At 43.9% G+C, this 23,358-nt stretch overlaps 1 protein-coding gene across 1 annotated transcript in view; it reads left to right on the plus strand.

Annotated features, from left to right (window-relative positions):
* The window catches only part of LOC142302376 (dynein axonemal heavy chain 3-like), a 2,626,214-nt gene that overhangs the window by 952,408 nt on the left and 1,650,448 nt on the right, over window positions 1-23,358 (plus strand). The window contains exons 29-30 of the mRNA XM_075343433.1: window positions 4,647-4,755; window positions 19,518-19,637. Coding sequence (XP_075199548.1) covers window positions 4,647-4,755; window positions 19,518-19,637 — 229 coding nt within the window. The remainder of the gene's footprint in view (window positions 1-4,646; window positions 4,756-19,517; window positions 19,638-23,358) is intronic.

The following is a 23,358-nucleotide window of genomic DNA, read 5'->3' on the forward strand; positions in this document are numbered from 1 at the left end:
ACTTCGGACTCCTTTTTATCAAAGACGTCCGCGAAGGACCAATAGACCGAGGGCAGTCCCGGTAGGGACTCCGGAACCGGAGGGCGTCGGATGGGCTGTATAGTCTTCAGACAGTTCTCGTGGCAAGAGGAGCCCCATCGGGTGATTTCACCCGTACCCCAGCTGACTGACGGTTCGTGTGTCCGTAACCAGGGGAGTCCCAGCAGGATTTGATGAGACATGTGTGGGAGGACGTAGAGTGCGATGTTCTCGGTGTGCAGGGCACCAATACGTAATTCCACCGGCTTGGTGATCCACGAGATGGTGTCAGAGAGGGGTCTCCCATCTACTGAGGCAATCACGAGGGGTTTGTCGAGTGGAGTAACAGGCACCTGGTACTTGTCCACCGTGGCCTGCTGGATGAAATTGCCTGCTGCCCCGGAATCGAGGTACGCCTCGGCCGTGAACCGCGTCTCTCCCGTTGTCACTTGAACAGTCCACGTAACTGGGTCTGAGAGAGTCCCAGCACCTAGGGTGACCTCTCCTACCAGCCCTAGGCTTTGGCGTTTCCCGGCCTCTCTGGACAGGAGCGTAGAAGATGCGTGCCCTCTCCGCAGTAGAAGCAGAGGCCCTTGGCAAGCCGTTCTGCTCGGCGTTGTTCGGACTGCCGCAAACGGTCAATCTGCATGGGCTCGTGGACCGAGACACCAGACGACGTTGACTGAAGTACGGCGGGCTTCTGCGGAGGAGAGGAATGCCGTATTGGACATCTCTCACGGGACACCTCTTTGGATCGTTCCTGGAATCTGAGGTCCACGCGGGTGGCTAGTGCGATCAGGGCATCCAGAGTAGAAGGAACGTCGCGGCCTGCCAGCTCGTCCTTAATACGACTGGAGAGTCCTTCCCAGAAGGCGGCAGTGAGGGCTTCATTGTTCCAGCCCAATTCTGAGGCCAAAGTGCGGAAGCGGATGGCATACTGCCCCACCGTCATGGTCCCCTGACGTAGCCTGAGGAGTGAGGAGGCGGATGTGGCGGCACGGCCGGGTTCGTCGAAGGTGGTTCTAAACGCCTGCAGGAAGTCCTGGATGTTTGTGGTTACAGGGTCCTCCTTTTCCCACAAGGGGTTCATCCAGGCCAGTGCCTCTCCCTCTAGATGGGACATCATGAACGCGACCTTGGCTTGGTCAGAGGCAAAAAGGTGCGGCAGCAGCTTGAAATGGAGAGAGCATTGATTGATGAATCCCCTGCAGGTCTTGGGATCTCCGGCGTACCGGGGTGGTGAGGCCAAACGAAGTCTGGAAGCATCCGAGGAGGCTGTCACGGGAGTTGTGGCCGTGGATTGTACAGTGGAAACCCGAGATGCCAAGGATGTGGCCGTCGCTTGTAGCGTGTTCAGGCGGGTATCCACAGAAGACATGAAGTTCAGCATGCGGGTCTGGGTCTCGCGCTGGCGTGTGAGTTCCTGCTGCAAGGCCGCTAGTGCTTCGGCGGGATCCATGGCCTGTTCTTACTGTTAGGGCCGGATGGACGGGCAGACCCAGGAGGTGGATCCACTGGGCTGAACACCTCACTGAAGGCAAGGGGTCCGGTAGCCGGAGCACTACAGGTAGCAGGAGAGTCCGTTCAAGGAAGTGGAGTGTAGAAGTCCCTGGGACCACGGAGTCACCGAAGGTAGTCCGGGTGACGGAGCTCAGGTTCGGAGGCCGAGATGTTGTCAGGCAGAGTCTGGAACCGACGGAGCGAGAAGACGGGTCACCACAGGGATCAGAGATGGTATGGACTGACGGGATGGCGGACAGTCACTGTTCGGGGTTCGGGAATCGTCAGGACCGGATGGCGAGGCAGGAGCAGCTCTAGGAGAGAGAGAGGTAAGTATACCGCAAGACACAAGGAGACCTGACTCCTAGCTTAGCAAAACACGAAGAACAGGCCCCGCCCACTTGGAAAGGATTCCCCTATATACCCTGTACCTGATTCACCAATATCCTGTTGGAGGACACTGGCCCTTTAAGAGAGGGTCAATGACCGCGCGCGCGCCCTAATGCGCATGCGCGAGGCCCGGGTGCCAGAAGCCAGAGCAGGGAGCGGTGAGCAGGAAGCAGGAGAGCCGGGCTGGGGCTGAGTAGCCGACGGGCGCCGGGAGCGGGGACCGGGCTGCCTGGGGACCGCAGGCGATGAAGCAGGAAGGCTGTGGAGCGGGGGACCGGGAGGCCTGGCACGGGAGCGGTGGAGCGCGGCCTGAGAGCGAGGAAGCGTGGCAGGGGAGCCGGTAAGCAAGGCAGGGGAGCCGGGGACCGTGGCACGGGAGCTGGGGAGCGTGACACCGGTGGACGCATGGGCTGGACCAGTGAGCAAGGAGCGGTGGTGCAATGGCGAGACTGGATAAGTGAGCATGGAGCGGTGCAATGCAGGTGCGACCGGATCAGTGGGTACGGAGCGGTGCCTGGATGGTGAAACCGGCTCAGTAGGTAAGGAGCGCTGCTGGGACACCGGGAGCGTGACATTATGACAGGAAGAGGAAGCTAAGCAAAGAGTAAACACACACAGATCACACTCAATCCCTGAAAGCCGCACGGAAGCACTTCCGTGTTACCTCCGTCGGGTGCCCGTGAAGTCTGTGTCCCGCTCCCTGCCAGCCCTGTGGCTGCCCGCACTGCAGTATCAGCAGCTTCTCACACAGCAGTGCGGGCAGTGAGTGCTGCTGTCAGGAGGATAGATGAGGTTAGATGAGATGATTACCTGCTGTGACAATCTCCTGCACTCCTGACGTCAGCGCTGTCACTGCCTTCCATTGCCTGCCACGTTCTCACGTCACGTCTCGTCGGTGGGCCGAGACTGTCACTAGCGGTGATGTCACGGGCTCCCACGATACTGCTAAGAACATGGCGGGCAATGGAAGTAAGTGACAGCGCTGACATCAGGAGAGCAGAAGATCGTCACAGCAGGTAATGATCTCATCTAACCTCCTGACAGCAGTGCTCGTCATCCACTGCAGTGACCTGGGCTGACCTATTGATGTTAGCTCAGGTCACTGCACTACTCTCCCAACCAATGGGGAATGTTCTGTTCTTCATTGACTGGGACAGTGACTATGGTATGGATCGTCGTGGGACCCCCTTATTGGATTACGCCGGACCCGGATTTGATTGTTCTTTTCAATAAAATGGTGAAAGAGGGAATGTTTTGGGGAGTGTTTCTTCAAAAAACTTTTTTTGTTGTCTATATTTATTTTCTTACTGACTGGGTTGTGATATCAGGTATCTGATAGACGCGTGACATCACTAACCCCAGGGCATGATGTCAGGTGACATTACACATCTGGTATCAACACCATATATTACCACTTTTGCCACCGCATCAGGGCAACGGGATGAGTTGGGGAAAAGCGCCAGGATTGGCACGTCTAATGGATGCGCCACCTCTGGGGTGGCTGTGACCTGCTATTTTTAGGCTGGGGAGTGTCCAATAATGGTGGACCTCCCTAGTCTGAGAATACCAGGCCACAGCTGTCCGCTTTACCTTGGCTAGTGATCCAATTTGGGGGGGGACCCCACATTTTTTGTTTTAAATTATTTATTTAATGAAAAATAACAGAGTGGGGTGTCCTCTGTTTTGGATTACCAGCCAAGGTAAAGCTGCCAGCTGTGGTTTGCAGGCTGAAGCCGTCTGCTTTACCCTAGCTAGCTACAAAAGATATGGGGGACCCCATGTCGTTTTTTTTTCTTTATTTTTTTAATTCATCTATCCATCTTTCTATCTATCTATCCATTATCTATCTCTCTATCTATCTATCTGTCTGTCTGTCTATCTATCTATCTATCTGTCTATCCATCTATTTATCAATCTATCTATCTATCCACTATCTATCATTAATCTATCTATCAATTATCTATCTATTATCTATATTATTTATTACTGTTAAAGCATTAAAAAACGCAGGGACCAACCTGCAAAAAAACATACCAAAAATGCACCAAAATGCGGTAAAAACGCATGCGTTTTTCGGTGCGTTTTTTTAACGCAGGTGCGCTAATCCTTCACTCTCAAGAAATCTCTTAAGAAATTTCTTGAGAAAAATCCTTTTTCTAGTGCACACATAGCCTAAATCTTAAGCTATGAATGTGCATTACATTTTTACATTTTTCTGGCTCTGATGAGAGGTTCATTTAAGTTGACTCTCATACCATTAAAGTACAAATTTCCAACAAAATTATTTCTGAGCTGTGATTAACATTATAGATAATTAAATGATTTTTTAAATTTTTTTAAAATCATTAATAGTCCGACTGAATCAATGTTTAAGATAATATTACTCATTGGCTCCCAAAATTCAACTAAACAATTTAGAAATAAAAATAATTTTCTTTAATAGCACCTTAATATTTAACATTGTTCAGTGTTCATTGGTCTCACTGGTAATGACCTCTATATTCCAGCCAAAAACTCTTTATTCTCATATATTACTCTCCAGCCTTAATGCTGTGGAAAAAGCTCATTGGGGAATAAAACAGATTAAAATTTTCTATGAACAGATATTAAACTCTAAAGTTTATTTATTTTTATTTTCTTTATGGCTTTAAAGTTTTACTTAGCCTGCTGTTTCAGTTAAATAAGATTTTAATCTGTGCTATTAAAACATTGGTTAAATCTTATTCTTCTGTCCTCAGAACATTAATGGGAGCTCTTCAGCTAAATCTTGGAGGAGCACCAGAAGGACCTGCCGGAACTGGGAAAACTGAGACCTGTAAGGACTTAGCTAGAGCAGTGGCAAAACAGGTAAGTCATTAACTTTGCCAAGCAAACTGGTTTTACATGGCTATATTATGCCTTCGCGTCTGGCATACCCAAGCGTGTACTCTCAAGATAGTCTTTTTTTTCAATAAGTATCCTTATTCAATTTTTGTCCCTTCTTTCACTTTTCTCACTGTCCTTACTTCCTTGTTTCCTATTTTTTTGATTCCTTATTTTTTCATATCAGATAATTTTTTGTGTGTTGAAAAAAGAAAAGAAAATTATAAATATTATGTTTATTGCTTTTTGCTTTACTAAGCTTCCTAATCTTATTTCAGAAAATTTGTTCTTGCTTTCCTCCAAATTAAAATAATAGTAGTATTTAATTTATGTTCTGATATTGTGGCCATGTTGAGGTCTGTATTCAATGCACATATTTTGCTTCTTTAATAAAAATTAAAATATAAAAACAAAGACATTCACATATAATGAATATATAATGACAACTCAACAATAATTTACAACTATGGAAAGTTTATCACTAGTAATTGCACCTTTGTTCTGTTTTTATATACAGTGACATATATTACTGCTGTGAGGCAAATTGTCAATAATAATCTAGCAGTAGAGATGAGCGAACCTGAACAGTAAAGTTTGGTGTTCATACCAAAATGGACTTTACAAAAAAAATTGGTGTTCGAGTACGGAGTTCCAGTGCTTTACGTATCCTAACCACTGAATAGGTGGATATTGCATCGGTGTGCTTGGTTACGCTAAGTGCTAGGGCCAGTGTGAGCCGCACACAGTGTTTGAATGACTCGGACTGGGGGTAAAAACAGCAATATCGGATGTAGTACCAAAAAAATTAACAAACCCTTCCCCCTTCTGTTTCTGGCTGGCTGTATGTGAGCAGAGATCAGAACTGCCCAATCAGTAGCTTCAAATGGTGTTCAATTCAGATGCGGTCCCAAACTTCCATGGTTCCGATCATCTCAATCTAACAGATTACTTGATTGTTAGCTAACCACAAAGCATTTTCTTTTGAGACCTCCAGCGACCTTGAGTAATTTGTGTAGAATCCTGGTATTATGTGTACAATTTCCCAATAGTGCAACCACAGGGAAAATTAGGCATTGCGCAGTGCCTATTCATAACAATGAAATGTCTAATGTGATGCAGTACATGACAGGTTCTCCAAAACAAGAAATGCTCCCTCCAACCAAATGATGAGTTCTCTATTAATTCAGAAATGTTTTTATAGTATATTGGAAGATTTGTTTTGTAAAATGTTCACCCTTATCTAAAGTAATGCAGACCATAGACATGAAATTCCTACTAAATGAAAATCATTGAGGTGACTATTAAATCACTTAATTGCACAATCCAGTTTTATGTTTTGCATAAAGACTTAATATATAACATTCTAATGTACTTTTCAAATATAATTGTATATTTTTAAGACATAGCAACTGTTGTGCATAAAAGATCCTTGCCTGTCCTTATTCTATTTACACAAATTATACCATTAACCACTCAGCTTCATAGACAGTTTGGCCTTTATGACAGATTATTTTTTTGTTTAACTTTTCTATTGTTGAGTTCGAGGAGTCAACTTTTTTTTATTTTTTTGGTGATATAGTCAAATTATTGTTTTTTTTCAGAATGAGTTATATTTCTCAGTGGCATCATTTTGGGGTTCATAGTACTTATTACCAAACTAACTCTTTATAGGAAAGAATATGAACAAAACATTAGTTCAGGCACTTTTTCTTGCATTTTAGAGGGAACCTAGCAGGTGCAATAGGCATCCAGAACTAGGTTGGCGATCTGTAAAACTGCTTGGCAGCACTTTGCCTTGCATGACTGTGAAGAGTAAGGATGCTGTGTGGAATAAAGAATATGAAATATATAATAGCCCTTAAAAACTCTAAACGTTATCACAACTTCAATAAAAACAGCACCCAATAAATCCACAAAAAAAGAAGACGATTCTAGAAAAGAGAGGACGGTTATAGAAGAACACCCTATGATATACCTCCCTCCTGTCCACTGCCTCGCGCAGAGCTCAGCACCCTACTATTAAACAATATGGCGACTCCACTTTCCAAACACTATCCGTGAACTACCCTACCTCACCCTAACAACAGATATGAAAGGTGCTGATACTTAGGGACAAATTGCAAACAGTGCTCATACAAAGAAGCAGATTGATTGATCCACGGGATAGTCAATATATGCAATCATACAATGAGTCATATAAATGCCCCTGCTTCATCTCAAATAGATCAACATTAAATGAGACTATAAATCATAGTGCAGAGGTAAGAGGAGGGTTACTTGTAAACACCCAAAGAGAAACCCCCCTCCTGTCCACTACCTCAAGCGGAGGTCGGCACTCTATTAATATGCAATATGGCGCCCCCACTCTTCGCCGACTATCCCTGAGCTGCCCTATTGCACCCTAACAGCAGATAAAGAAAGTGCTTGTGTTCATTAATAAAGTGCCAACAGTGCTTGTCAAAAAAGGGGCAGACAAATTAATTAAACGGGATAGTCAAAAATTATACTCAACGTTCAAATGGGCCATATATACGTCTCTGCTTTGCCTCGACGCATTTCTCCCAAAGGGGTCATCAGGAGGCCAGATACAAAACGTGCCACATAGATGCCATGATATACATATGAAAGATGTATATATATGTATATAAAAGTTTTAATTTAAATAAAATTAAAAATGTATAAGAAAATTGATAAAATCTATTGTCAAAATCTCTCAGTATATATTTTTGTTTGCACAGGTAGAATATTAATATTGATTCAATATTACTATTTGTCATTTTTAACAATTGCATGTATTGACTATACCGTGGATCAATCAATCTGCTTATAATAAAGTTTATAGGTTTTAAGGGCTATTATATATTTTTGTTTCATGATTTTTTTACCCCTTTCCTGAATATATTTTTGAACAAAGGATGTGCCCTGTAACTTTTGGGGATGAGGTCATGTCAGTTGAGCAGGATCTGAAGGAGTTGTAGTAGGAGCTAGATAACCACCTAAAACCACCTAAAAACAGACATATCTCCCAGTCACTGAGAACTCCTTTTCTGTCCCAGAGTTGGTGATACTTTGCTGTCATTGAAAATATTCAACCTGTTTATCTTTCAAAGTCATGTATTATCTCTTGTCAAAGTGGCTGCTCTAGGTATCTATAATGCTGCACATGTTGGAGCTCAAGGAAAAGTCCAGAGAGTGTCCTACATATGAAAACAATGAGTGGGCATCCCTATCTATGAGAAATATTGTCGGCTTTGTATTTTCCAGTGAGACTGATCGCACATCATCATTTCTAGTAAAGCTGTAGAATCCAAAAGCTGGTAAGGTGGCGACTGCAATGGCAACTTGACAAGATGCAAGTTTAATTGGAAAAGCAGCAGATGACTGGGAACAAACAGTTGGTTACTTGCTACATAATCAGTGATGGATGTTTGCTCTTTTGATAGAGGAGGAGAGGATGTACATGGAGAGCCATTTGCAGCAGAGGGTAATAAAAGTGATGATGGTAGTGAGATTGACACCATACAGCTGATACCTAAGGGTATGACTTGGCTGACATTGAAACAAGCATGGTGAAAAGGAGAAGGAGGACAAATTGAGGCTTGATCTGATTGCTAAATTTCTTGACTTTGCCAAATTAGCAGGCAATGGCACTTTATGTGCTAATAGACAGCTTCAGCTGCTAGCCTACATGGGTTCCACTATGTTCATGGCTTATTTCCCTCTTGCAGAGCTTACAGAATGTCAATCTGTTGCCTGGCAGCAATGTGGATAAGAAATCCCACACAAAAGAACCCCCAACATACTCCTACAATTCCTTGAGAGATGTTTCCAAAATGGGGTCACTTGTAGGGATTTTCAATGTTTAGCCACATCTTTGGCTCTGCAAATACAATATGGCATCCGCTATCTCTTCCAGCCAATTTTGCACTCCAATAGACAATTGATGCTTCTTACTTTTTAAGCTCAGTGATGCATCCAAAAAGTAGCTTTCCCCCACACACAGGGCATTATCGTAGTCAGGAGAAATTGTACAACATTTTTTATGGTCCATTTTCTCCTGTTACCATTGTAAAAATTAAAAATTTGGGGCTAAAGCAACATTTTTGTGCAATAAAGTCATTTTTTTCATTTTTATGACTCAATGTTATAAAATTGTGTGGGTTGTAGATGCTTACCACACTTCTATATAAATTCTTTGAGCTGCATAGTTTCCAAAATCAGGTGATATGCAGAAGGTTTCCGCTGTTTAGGCTCATCTGGGGCTCTTCAAATGTAACATAGCATCCGCTATCTATTCCAGCCAATTTCGCATTCGAAAAGAATCAAAAACAATGCCGCTTCATTTCAAACATGACATACCAACAAGAGACAAAAACTGCTGAGTGCAAAATGGGATTACACATGTAAAAAAAACACTCAAAAATGCAACAAAGTAACTGGGCTAATAGGTTCAGAAATGCTGCAGAAAATCTACAATATCAAAAACTCAACAAATGCTCATCATGGGAAATTTGCCTTAGAAGGTTTCCAAGTCAGGTGATTATTTTCTGTTGGGCTATGTTGACGAATTTCTGCTCCATTTCTGTGCCTATTCAGTAGATTAGGTTACTTGTTTTTTTTTCATTATTTTGTGCATTTTTAAATTCATTTTTATAGTGTTTTAACTTTGCATTTTTGTCTCTTGTTGATATTATTATTATTATTATTATTATTAGATGGTGGCCCAATTCTAATGCATCGGGTGTTCTAGAATTTATTGTGTAGTTAATGTATGATTTTTGACTACTAATGGAAGGAAGACAATATATTTTTGTCAAAGCTAAATTTTATTGCTTAAAAATTGTGAATGTTTAACATAAAGATGTAACTGTATGAAACTAAATATTGTTGGGAACTAACAGCATTAACAGTATACTGTGTGATTTAGAAATATCATTGAAAAATATGTGTCCTTAGTTTGTGGAAGATTCTCTTCTTCTGGCTGTTGTGTCTGAGATTCTGTTTCCGGGGTTAGTAAGGCGTTCTTGTGTTGTAGTGTGGCTTCTTCTTGAAGTTGTGTGTGATGTTCGTGCTCGTGTGGTTGTCTGGTCTTCCTTTGTAGCATTGTGTTTCTTGTGACGTTGTTGTTGGCTTCTTCCTGCTGCTGGTTTGTTGTGTTGTTGGGTTGCATTTTTCTTTTAGGAGCCCTTGTAAGGCCGGAAGGTTAAATGTTGTTTGTCTAATCTGTGAAAAATAGCCACATAGACAGTGGTAGCGAATGATCAAGTAGAGTCAAGTAAAGAAGTCAGGTCAAGGCAATGTCAAGGAGTATGTGGTCCCATCCTGTGATTGCCGCCATCCTGGTATGTGCTCCCATACATGACTGCCTTCTTGCTGCACTATCTACAACATGACCCTCGGATTGTCTGATTTCGAAGTAATGCTGACTACTGGGTTGCCGCACTCTTAGATCCCCGCTACAAGTCAAAATTTGGTGAAATAATTCCTGCCATAGAAAGGGACGCACGTATGCAGAAGTATCAGCAGAAGCTGTTACGCAATCTTAGCTCGGCTTTTCCACTAAACACCAGTGGTGCACAGAGTGAATCTCACAGTTCTAACTTGCCAACCATGGGACTGTCGAGTCATCATTAATCAAACCGTACCAGCAACACCGTATCTGGAGGTAACAGCAATTTTATGGAATTCTTTCATGAATGTTTTAGATCATCCTTTGCGAGGCCACAAGACACAAGAAGTCTGACACATAGTCAACGCCTGGAGAGGATGATACAGGAGTATCTCCAAGTGAATATCGATGCCATGACTGTGCAACTGGAGCCTTGCTCATTTTGGGCTTCCAATCTGGAAAAATGGCCTGAGCTTGCCACTTACGCCTTGGAGATCTTGTCGTGTCCCGCAGCCAGGATTCTCTCAGAATGTGTATTCAGTGCTGCTGGGGGTGTGCTGACAGATAAACGCACGCATCTGTCCAGTGACAATGTGGACAGACTAACGTTCATCAAGATGAACAAATCATGGATCCGCAAGGACTTTTCTACCCCGGTGTCATCCTGGGGAGAGTAAAGGCTTGTGTATTTTTGATTGTGCTTCATGCAAATCAACATGTTAAGTTTGCAACTGTGGGACAATTGATGCCACTTAAGTGGTGTCTGTGGCCAAATCTTTAAAAAAAAAATGGAGACTCTTGTTGGAGTTCACTTGCTGTGTTTTACATGATTTTAGAAGGGCATAACATGCCTATATCTGTGTCTTCTCCTCCTTTTTCTCGTCCAGCTCTTTTCTTTCAGCATGAGTATATGCACTTTTCCATATGTTTGTGGTGTCTTCTGAGTTGTTTGACACCTTTTGGATACCTTAGAAGGTGTTTTCTAAGTGTTTGTATGTGTTTGTGTTTGCCTGCCATTGTTTTCAATGGGGTTCGATGGTGTTCAACAAACGTTCATTGAACGTTCGACGAACACACCCGCCGTTCGACGAACCGAACCGAACTCGAACACTAGGGTGGTGGCTTATCTCTAGTAATAAGTCAAATATTCACTTGACCACAATGTTTTAGTGCTCATGAATTTGCTGAAAGCTGAAATTCTGCCAAAAAAGTAAACAAAGGGTTTAACAATTTTTTTTATACTGACAACTCAAAAAATGCATCACAACAGTGAAGAAGCATTTTATCAGACTGGAAGCATAGTTTAAGCATTTCATCAGTGTAAAAGAACCTAGATTCTGATGAAGAGCGCAGTTTTTATTTATTTATTTTGATACCACGATACTGACACTTGCACTGCTTTCCCTGCCCACCGACCGTCATGGCACCTGTGATTGGTTGCAGTCAGGCTGGGTGTACATCTAACTGCAACCAATCATAAAGACCAGGATGGCTGGTGGGCAGGGAAAGCAGTGCATATGGATGACAAATGATGAGTAGCCCAGGAAGTGAAGGAAAGGCTGCGGGAGCAGTGTACAGCTGCGATAGAGCCTCCGTAAGTATGAAACAACTGCTTCATTCTTATTTTCTTTATTTTTCCTTTATTTTTTGTTAATTCTTGAGTGCCGGATCCAGATCAATATCTGGAATCCGGGGCCTGTGTCCAGCACCTGGGCATCTTTGAAACCGTGCGGATCCGGACTTTTACAGTCCGGGTCCTTCCATCACTAGTCATAACCACTTACTGATATGTGTGGAAACACATTGCCTTGAAAAATTATTCATATCCTGTGAACTTTTCTATTTTTTTCTAAAATACACCAAAGAACATAAACATATTTTATTGGGATTGTACGTGATATACCAACACAAAGTAACAGTATTTGTGAAGTGTAACAAAATGAGGGCCTCAATAGAAGCCCCCACTCTGAGGACCTCCTTTGAACTTCTCACAATGCATCATGACCATCAGATATGATTAAAAAATTCATAACCTTGGCGAGTCCAGTGGTAGACAGAAACAGGTCCCCAGCTGACTGATGCAATGATGATGTCATCAGGCTGAAAAATTCACAGGAGGTCAGAGTATTATTATCATATGTTTCGACACAGACCTGCCTTTCTACAGGCTACAGGTGCCTAAAGTGACCGGGGGCCTTCAAAATTGAGAGTGGTAGTGCTTGGAGACCTTGTCTCCCTGCTCTTTTGCAGAGTTTAAATTTGTACACTTAAGAGCAGCTGACGCTCTGGGAGGGCTCCTCCGAGTTAAGAGCAATCAAACCTTTCCTCTCTATTGGTAATTATGCTATGTCTGCACAGCAATACAACATGACATTTGCCTACTCTGAAACCTCAGCTCTATGGGAAATAGTGACGGGCAAGTTTATTTTGATTTTCCAATCTAAAAAATGTTTTAATTTGGGTGAAATGGCAAATTTTAGGAAATATAATTTAAACTTGATCCTTCATGGATTGATCTGCTCATCTCTGCTAAATTTGTAGTATTTTGTGATAGCGTCATATTTTTGGAGTCAACACTAGAGATGAGCGAACCGGTCGCGGTTCGGCTCGAGGTCGGTTCGCCGAACGGAGGTCTCGTTCAAGTTCGGTTCGTCGAACGTTCGACGAACCGAACTCGAACCAATAGGCTATAATGGGAGGCAATCACAAACACATAAAAATGCATGATAAATGTACACAAACAGTTAATAAACATTGCCATAATACTTACCGGTCCCCGCGATCCCTCCTGCAATCTGTCTCCTGCAGCTATTCCATCCGATGATCGCTGAATCCCCCCGGTGACCGGCACTGCCAGCAGAGATGCAGGACCTATCGTGACGTCAAAATAGCCATGTGACCAGTCACGTGGCTATTATCTCATTGGCTACAGACTGGTCACATGACTATGACGCGTCATGTAGGACCTGCGAGTGCATCTCTCCGGTACACGGTGCACATTTGTGTATCGCCGTGTACCGGCGACATGCTCTAGCACACGGTCGACTCCCCGTTCCGTTAGGGACCGGCTGACACAGCCGGTCATTAACGGAGATCACCGTTGCCATAGCAACGCAGTTAGCGGTGACGTCACCGCTAACCGCGGCTCCGGGAGCACTGTTGCTATGGTAACGCGTCTGTGAGCGTTACCGCTGTTACCGCTAGCAGCACTGATCACTCACGAAGTGAAGGCTGCACCCTGCTTCCCATGCAGCTTTCACGGAGTGAATGCTCCACGGGAAGCAGCGTCTTCCCCCATTCAGCAGTGATGTAGCAGAGCTGCATTTGTTGAACGAGGAAGACAGAAGAGCAGGATCGTGGAGGGCTGACAGGGGATAATAAAGATGGAGTCTCTAATGTGTCTGTGTATTTATTTTTATTAAAGTATTTTTTCTCTGTGTGGTGTCTTTTTTTTAACCCTTTATTGGAGATTCTTAATGGCCGGGTCAAACATGCCTGACATTAAGAATCTCTGGCTTAATACTAGCTAGTAAAACAAAGCCAGTATTAACTCATGATTACCCAACAAGCCACCCGGCTTCAGGGCTGTTGAAAGAGTTGGATACAGCGCCAGATGATGGCGCTTCTATGAGAGCGCCATTTTCTGGGACGGCTGCGGACTGAAATTCGCAGCAGAGGCGCCCAGAAACCTCGGGCTAACCTGTGCTGCGGATTCCAATCCCCAGCTGCCTAGTTGTACCCGGCTGGACACAAAAATGGGGCGAAGCCCACATCATTTGTTTTTTAATTATTTCATGAAATAAGTGAAATAATTAAAAAAAAAGGGCTTCCCTATATTTTTGGTTCCCAGCCGGGTACAAATAGGCAACTGGGGGTTGGAGGCAGCCCGTGGCTGCCTGCTGTACCTGGCTAGCATACAAAAATATGGCGAAGCCCACATCATTTTTTTGGTGGGCAAAAACTTCTGCATACAGTCCTGGATGGAGTATGCTGAGCCTTGTAGTTCTGCAGCTGCTGTCTGCTCTTCTCCATACAGACAGAAAGCAGCTGCAGAACTACAAGGCTCAGCATACTCCATCCAGGACTGTATGCAGAAGTTTTTTGCCCCCTGAAAAAATTAGGTGGGCTTCGCCATATTTTTGTATGCTAGCCAGGTACAGCAGGCAGGTACGGCTGCCCCCAACCCCCAGTTGCCTATTTATACCCGGCTGGGAACCAAAAATGAAGGGAAGCCCTTTTTTTATTATTTCATGAATTTCATGAAATAATTAGAAAACAAATGACGTAGGCTTCTCCCCATTTTTGTGTCCAGCCAGGTACAACTAGGCAGCTGGGGATTAAAATCCGCAGCACAGGTTGGCCTGAGCTTTCTGGGCCCCACTGCTGTGAATTGCAGTCTGCAGCTGCCTCAGAAAATGTCACTCTCATAGAAGCGCCATCTTCTGGCGCTGTATCCAACTCTTCCAGCACCTGCCTGCTATACCTGGCTAGCATACAAAAATATTGCGAAGCTCACGTCCTTTTTTTGTAGTTTTTTGGCAAAAAAAATAAAAAATGCTTCCCTGGATTTTCCATTGCCAGTGAAGGTAACACCAAGCAGTGGGGGTTAGCAGCCAGTAGCTGCTTGGATTACCCTTAGCTAGCAATACAAAAAATGCAGCGGGAGCCCATATATATTTTTTTTAATTATTTATTTAAATATCTAAAAACAAAATGGGCTTCCCTGTATTTTGATTGCTGGACATCACAGTGCTGTAAAAATAAATCTTTAAAAAAATGACGTAGCGCTACGCGGTATTTTTGATTCTCAGCGCAGATAAAGCAGACAGCTATGGGTTGCCACCCCCATCTGCCTGCCGTTACCTTGGTTGGCAATCAAAATACAGGGAAGCCCATTAATTTTTTCTATTTAAAAAATAGTTAAAAAAAAAATGACGTTGGGTCCCCCCATTTTTGATAGCCAGCTAGGGTAAAGCAGACGGCAGTAGCCTGAAAACCACAGCTGGCAGCTTTACCGTGGTTGGGGATCCAATGTGGAGGTCCCCTCAGGCTCTTTTTTATAATTATTTTATAAATATTAATATTTACACAATAAAAGTAGGGTCCCCCCCAAATTGGATCACCAGCAAAGGTAAAAAGGACAGCTGTGGTCTGGTATTCTCAGGGTTGGAAGGTCCATAGTTATTGGGCCTTCACAGCCTAAAAATAGCAGGCCGCAGGCACCCCAGACGTGGCGCATCCACTAGATGTGCCAATCCTGGCGCTTCACCCCAGCTCATCCCGTTCCCTGGTGCAGTGGCAAACGGGGTAATAAATCAGGTTGATACTAGCTGTAAAGTCACCTGAGATCAAGCCCAGCAGTTTGTGATGTCATGGCATCTATTTGATACCCAACATCATAAACTGTCAGTACTAACAAAAAAAAAAAATCGACAAAAGAAATTTATTTGAAAAAACAGTCCCCAAAACATTTCCTCTTTCACCAATTTATTGTAAGAAAAAAAATAAAGGGGTCCCACGACAACTCTGGACCGTCTAGAATATGGGGGGGAGACACTCAGGGAATGTATCCCCATTTTCTAGGAGTGCGGACCCTTCATGTGAGGAGTGTGGGTGCAATGAATCTGCACTCACTCTCCCCGGGTCCACAGCAACAGAGTTCATGTCGTAATGGTTGCTACCAAAGCTGCAATGCCCTGCTCATGAGGTAAGGGCATGCCTAATCAGGAGAACTACTGTAGAGGAAGCTCTGCTCACTGGTATATAGGTGCTCAGAGGTAATAATAGATAAAATTAGTGAGTAACCTCGGCACTCTAAATCTCCCAGACTAAGTCAGTAAGTCACAACGGATAGTAATGCAAAATCACTCTTTATTGGTCCGTATTAAGAACATTTTTTTTTTCATAAGCATATATGTTTTTGTCCAAAACAAGTTACAAATGACGTTTCGGCCTGAGCCTTCGTCAGATTGGACTTATCTGCATGTAATCATGAAAAATGACAATAATCAGTATCACATAAGAGTGAGAGAACAGTAACATAAACTCGAACAATGTAGAGGTACAATTGGGATGCAGCAAAAAAATTGCAACACAGCAAGAAATGAAACAAATGATACAAATGTCATAATACAGTACAAGGACAATATAGTAATGACAAATTTGGGGTCAGAGTAGGCTTAGACAGCTCTGGTACGAAAGAGACATCAATCATAAAGTAACATGTGCAGTAGGTGTAGAGCTACACTATGCATGGCAGAGCTAATGGGTAGACCGACCATAGAAAAAGAACGGAGAAAAAGTGGAGAAAAAGTGGAGAAAAAGTGGAGAAAAAAATGGAGAAAAAGTGGAGAAAAAGTGTAGAAAAAATGGAGAAAAAGTGGAGAAAAAATGGAGAAAAAGTGGAGAAAAAGTGGAGAAAAAGTGGAGAAAAAGTGGAAAAAAATGGAGAAAAAGTGGAGAAAAAGTGGAGAAAAAAATGGAGAAAAAGTGGAGAAAAAGTGGAGAAAAAATGGAGAAAAAGTGGAGAAAAAGTGGAGAAAAAGTGGAGAAAAAATGGAGAAAAGGTGGAGAAAAAGTGGAGAAAAAATGGAGAAAAAGTGGAGAAAAAGTGGAGAAAAAATGGAGAAAAAAATGGAGAAAAAGTGGAGAAAAAGTGGAGAAAAAGTGGAGACAAAGTGGAGAAAAAGTGGAGAAAAAGTGGAGAAAAAAATGGAGAAAAAGTGGAGAAAAAGTGGAGAAAAAAATGGAGAAAAAGTGGAGAAAAAGTGGAGAAAAAGTGGAGAAAAAATGGAGAAAAAGTGGAGAAAAAGTGGAGAAAAAGTGGAGAAGTGGAGAAGAAGTGGAGAAGAAGTGTTTGTTCATGCCAGATGGGAGATAAATAATTTACTGTAACGTGATCATCGGTATACGGTGTATACCTGTGATCTCGTGAGCGGGGACCGGAAAAACCGTCCTAAATCATGATCTCCAGGGTCTCAGCTAGCCCTGAAACCCCGGAGATTTTCTGATGCTGGGGGACGCTATTCACTTATTTCTGCCTGCTGTTTATAAACGGCAGATCAGAATAATGCTACATTAACATGACCGATCCATTTTTGCGGTCTACAAAAAACAGTCTGTTTTTTTTCACGGGTGCATCTGTGTGGCATCCGTTTCCGTTCCGTAGATGGTCCGTATGTCATCTGTTTGTCATTCGTGTGCCTTCCGTTTTTTTTGTGTACTGCAAAGAAACTGAAGGAGGGTAAATGCATAAATTTACCCAGGATCCATAGCTTCATCCTACATGAGGCGGTCCCATGTTCACTCCAGTGCCATTTTCTACTGCTTTTCACAGCGTAAAGCGCGCTGGTGATTTTCTTGTGCTTGTACACTTCATATCAGTCTTTTCTGTCATTATAATGGCAGAAAGACACATAATGTCCCACTCTCCTGCATTTTGTAATTTTGCACCCTTTGGTGCCTTTCATGTGGCACTAAGGGGTGCTTAACTTTGTATTTAGCCAAAAAAATGAAAAAAAAAAATGACGTAGGGTTCCCCTTAGTTTTGTAGCCAGCTAGGGTAAAGCAGACGGCTGCAGCCTGCAGACCACAGCTGGCAACCTCACCTTGGCTGGTAATCCAAAACTGAGGGCACCCCACGCTGTTATTTTAAATTAAATAAATAATTAAAAAAAAAAAACACGTAGGGGTCCCCCCAAAATTGGATCACCAGCCAAGGTAAAGCAGACAGCTGGGGTCTGATATTCTCAGACTAGGGAGGTCCATGGTTATTGGATTCTCCCCAGCCTAAAAATAGCAGGCCGCAGCCGCCCCAGAAGTGGCGCATCCATTAGTTGCGCCAATCCTGGTGCTTCGCCCCAGCTCATCCCGCGCCCTGGTGCGGTGGCAAACGGGGTAATTTATGGGGTTAATACCAGATGTGTAATGTCACCTGGCATCAAGCCCTGGGGTTGGTGAGGTCAGGCGTCTATCAGATACCCGACATCACCAACCCAGTCAGTAATAAAAAAAAGTAGACGACAAACACATTTTTATTTGAAAAAACCCTCCCCAAAACATTCCCTCTTTAACCAATTTATTAGAAAGAAAAACAAATCCAGGTCTGGTGTAATCCAAGGGGTTGCCATGACGATCCACACTGTCCCAGTCAATGAAGAGCAGAATGTTCCCCATTGGCTGGGAGAGCAGTGCAGTGACCTGAGCTAACATCAATGGGTCAGCCCAGGTCACTGCAGGGGATGACAAGTGCTGCTGTCAGCGAGGTACATTACCTGCGCTGATCTCCAGCACACTGACAGCCCCTGTCACTGAGTTCAATGACCGCCGCCTTCACAGCCAAGTATCGCGAGAGGCCTGTGACGTCACCGCTAGTCAGTCTCGGGTCGGAAGCGAGAGAAGGTGATGTGACAAGCGGCGGCCATGGAGGACAGTGACAGCGCTGAGGTCGGGATGGCGGGACTTCATCACCGCAGGTAAGCCGAGCGGGGCCATGTGTGCAGAGTGTGTGTGTGTGTGTGTGTGTGTGTGTGTACATGCCGCGGGCAGGAGGGGGCGGAGCGAGCTGAGTGAGCTGCACGTAACTAGGATAAACATCGGGTTACTAACCAAAGCGCTTTGGTTGGATACCCGATGTTTATCTTGGTTACCAGATTCTGGCAGGCTGCCAGCGATGGCTCCTGCACACTGCAGCTGTAAAAAGCCCTGCTTTTTGCTGCTAGAACCGTTCTCGAACGTATCTAGAACTATCGAGCTTTTAGCAAAAAGCTCGAGTTCTAGTTCGATCTAGAACAGCCCCCAAAATCACACGAGCCGCGAACTGGAGAACCACGAACCGCGAACCACGCTCAACTCTAGTCAACACTTCCCACCCATTCTAAGAATTGTTTATAGATGACAGCCTGGTTCAGATTTTAGCCATGATTTTATACATTTTTTAGCAATTTACTGCTCTAGTCATATCAATAATTGCGAGCTATAAAATTACTGAAATGAGCAAGCAATATTTATTACTCTGGACTGTCCTAAATTAAAATAACATTTTTTAACATTGTCCTTTTTTTCTGTATTCTCCCCTTTTCGACAATATTTTGATCTTTTTGATTAACCTTAAATAAGTTTAGTGTTGTCTTATTTGCTAATGAATGGTTTTCTTTTTTATTGTTTTAATTAACTGTGTTGTCAACTGTAGCCATTGTGAAAACATAATGTTAAAAAGAATTATTTTAATTAAAAGAATACAGAATATAGTCCTGAACAAGTTTAGTTTATTTTTTTCGTTATGTTGTTTATTTTTCCAAATATTGTTTCAAAGTTGTTGTTATGAATATTTAACCGGCCTTTACTCTCTTTTTTTTAGTGTGTTGTTTTTAACTGCTCTGATGGACTAGACTATAAAGCCATGGGGAAATTCTTCAAAGGTCTGGCACAGTCTGGAGCTTGGGCATGCTTTGATGAATTTAATCGTATTGAGCTGGAGGTAATTCTAACACCACTTTCTCAGAAAACTTAGTATGCACTGCAAGCAGCAATTCTGCAAGTGCAAATATAAATGCAGAAATATAATATTGACTTTCAAATTCAGTTCTTTCATGTGAACATAAACCTTTTACAACATATATCATAATATTTGAAAAAAAAGTAATAAAAATTATTGATTTGGTCCTCCCATATGATACAGCAATATTAGACATAAGTATAGTTTATTTATGAAACAATTATTGCATAAATAATGATCTGTGAATAGAAACCTCAAATATTGAAGACAAAAATCCACTAATGGCTATCATTAAAGCACCATTGCAGTGTTCTTTTATTGCACCACTGGAGTAGTGCTTTAAATTTAAATCCCCTGCACTGATCTTATTCTTACCCTCCGGCATCTTTACCTTTTTCTGACGTCACTCTGGGCGCATAGTGCCATCTTGTGACCATAACTTGTGACTAGCAAGTAGTCAGAAGTTACATCACAGGCTCTCAGTGCATGTCTATGAGAGCTGGAACGAGGCTCTCATAAACTTGTATTGGTTTGTGACCTGGAAACACTCAAGCAGCCAGGAGGTCACAAACTGGAGAAGACCGATTGGAGAACTACTGATAGAAGGTGAAGCCACCAGCGGTGAATTAAAAAAATGCTGGAGCGGTGCTTTAAGGGTACATAGCATGTCGGAAACATGTGAGAGTGTTCTGACCCTGTTTGTGTACAGTTTAATATGTTTTTTCTGATCTTATTACTTTTGATTAGTGATGAGCGAGTATGCTTGTTACTACTCGGTACTCGCACGAGTATCACTGTACTCGGGCTACTCGGCGGGTACCGAGTAATTTTGCAATACTCGTGCTTTACTCGTGGTCTTCATTTCTGCATGTTGGCGCTCTTTTGAGAGCCAGCCCTCATGCAGGGATTGGCTGGCAGACCACTGCAATGCCACAGCCCTGTTAGTTGTGGAATTGCAGTGATTGGCCGGCCTGCACAGCGTGACCGAGCCTTTATACCGGCCGGCGCGCTGTGTTCTGTACACAGCCATCTCATATTCCCTGCTTTCCACGCCCACAGGCGCCTATGATTGGTTGCAGTGAGACACGCCCCCACGCTGAGTGACAGGTGTCTCACTGCACCCAATCACAGCAGCCGGTGGGCGTGTCTATACTGTGCAGTAAAATAAATAAATAAATAATTAAAAAAACCGGCGTGCGGTCCCCCCAATTTTAATACCAGCCAGATAAAGCCATACGGCTGAAGGCTGGTATTCTCAGGATGGGGAGCTCCACGTTATGGGGAGCCCCCCACCCTAACAATATCAGTCAGCAGCCGCCCAGAATTGCCGCATACATTATATGCGACAGTTCTGGGACTGTACCCGGCTCTTCCCGATTTACCCTAGTGCGTTGGCAAATCGGGGTAATAAGGAGTTATTGGCAGCCCATAGCTGCCAATAAGTCCTAGATTAATCATGTCAGGCGTCTATGAGACACCCTCCATGATTAATCTGTAAATTACAGTAAATAAACACACACACATGAAAAAATCCTTTATTAGAAATAAAAAACAATAACAAAGTCCCTCATTACCAATTTATTAACCCCGACAAACCCTCCATGTCCGGTGTAATCCACGGTCCTCCAGCGTCGCGTCCAGCTCTGCTGCATGCAGGTGACAGGAGCTGCAGAATACACCGCCGCTCCGGTCACCTCCACGCAGCTAATGAGGTGAGTATAGCGATCAGCTGAGCTGTCACTGAGGTTACCTGGATGCAGCGGTGGATGCAGCGGTGGCCGCGGGTAACCTCAGTGACAGCAGCTGATCGCGCTACTCACCGCCGCTCCGGTCAGCTTCACACAGCAACTGAGGTGAGAAGCGCGATCAGCTGCTGTCAGTCAGGTAACTCGCGGCCACCGCTGGATCCAGCGGTGGCCGCGATTAACCTCAGTGACAGCAGCTGATCGCTATACTCTCCTCAGTTGGTGCATGGAGCTGACCGGAGCGGCGGTGAGTAGCGCGATCAGCTGCTGTCACTGAGGTTACCCGCGGCCACCGCTGCATCCACCGCTGCATCCAGGTAACCTCAGTGACAGCAGCTGATCGCTATACTCACCTCATTAGCTGCGTGGAGGTGACCGGAGCGGCGGTGTATTCTGCAGCTCCTGTCACCTGCATGCAGCAGAGCTGGACGCGACGCTGGAGGACCGTGGATTACACCAGACATGGAGGGCTTTGTTGTGGGTAATAAATTGGTGATGAGGGACTTTGTTATTGTTTTTTATTTCTAATAAAGGATTTTTCGGGTGTGTGTGTTTTTTAACTGTAATTTACAGATTAATCATGGAAGGAATCTCGGGGAGACGCCTGACATGATTAATCTAGGACTTATTGGCAGCTATGGGCTGCCAATAACTCCTTATTACCCCGATTTGCCAACGCACCAGGGTAAATCGGGAAGAGCCGGGAACAGTCCCAGAACTGTCGCATATAATGTATGCGGCAATTCTGGGCGGCTGCTGACTGTTATTGTTAGGGTGGGGGGCTCCCCATAACGTGGAGCTCCCCATCCTGAGAATACCAGCCTTCAGCCGTATGGCTTTATCTGGCTGGTATTAAAATTGGGGGGGACCGCACGCCGTTTTTTTTAATTATTTAATTATTTATTTCACTGCACAGTATACACACACACACCGGCTGCTGTGATTGGGTGCAGTGTGACACCTGTCACTCAGAGTGGGGGCGTGTCTCACTGCAACCAATCATAGGCGCCGAAAAGCAGGAAAGCAGAGAATACGAGATTGATTAATGAGCGGCCGGCTTTTTCAAAAGAGGAAAAGCCGCAGGAGCAGTGTGAATGCCGTGCAGTGCCGCAGCAGTGATCGGGGAACGGTGAGTAAGAGAGAGGGGGGAGAATGACCGACAGACTGTGAGAGGGGGACAGACAAGACAGAGAGAGACAGACAGAGCGAGACCGACCGACGGGAGATGGAATGAAAAAAAAAATGACCGACATCGCTAGTAAAAAGCACAAAACGTGCGTTTTGGACATCGGAGTGCCACACAATGTTTATGTAAAATCTTTCATGTATATTAATCTCAAAAAGTAACATACACCAGCTCTATCTCACTATTGTGTATGTGCCCTTAACATTTCCGCCATGAAAATTCATTTTGGGGTCATTTTGCAAGGTTTTCTGGTGAGTCCGTAAAAATGGCGTAAAACGCGGACAAAATTGTTCACAGCTGTGACTTTTGAGTGATAAATGCTTCAAGGGGTCTTCCCCATGCTGTTGCCATGTCATTTGAGCACTCTTCTGAGACTTTTGTGCCATTTTTAGGGTTTCTCCATGCTGCCGGGGGGTCATTTCACAAAAATACTCGGGTCTCCCATAGGATAACATTGGGCTCGTTGCTCGGCCCGAGTACACGAGTATCTTGGGAGGCTCGGCCCGAGCTTCGAGCACCCGAGCTTTTTAGTACTCGCTCATCACTACTTTTGATGAAAAACATGTTTTATTCTGCTTGTTTTATTATATTCTGAGTTGATGCATGGCATTTTTACTAGTTTGGTACTTAATTGGAGAAGCAATTGATAACCCCCTCTTACAATTTATTATGACTAGTGATGAGCGATTATACCCTGCACTATTCGTTACTCACACAAATAGTACGATATGCACAATATTTTTTATTCGCCGAGCATGTTGATATTCACCTT

Source organism: Anomaloglossus baeobatrachus, chromosome 4, assembly GCF_048569485.1.
Source record: "Anomaloglossus baeobatrachus isolate aAnoBae1 chromosome 4, aAnoBae1.hap1, whole genome shotgun sequence".
NCBI classification, from domain to species: domain Eukaryota; kingdom Metazoa; phylum Chordata; class Amphibia; order Anura; family Aromobatidae; genus Anomaloglossus; species Anomaloglossus baeobatrachus.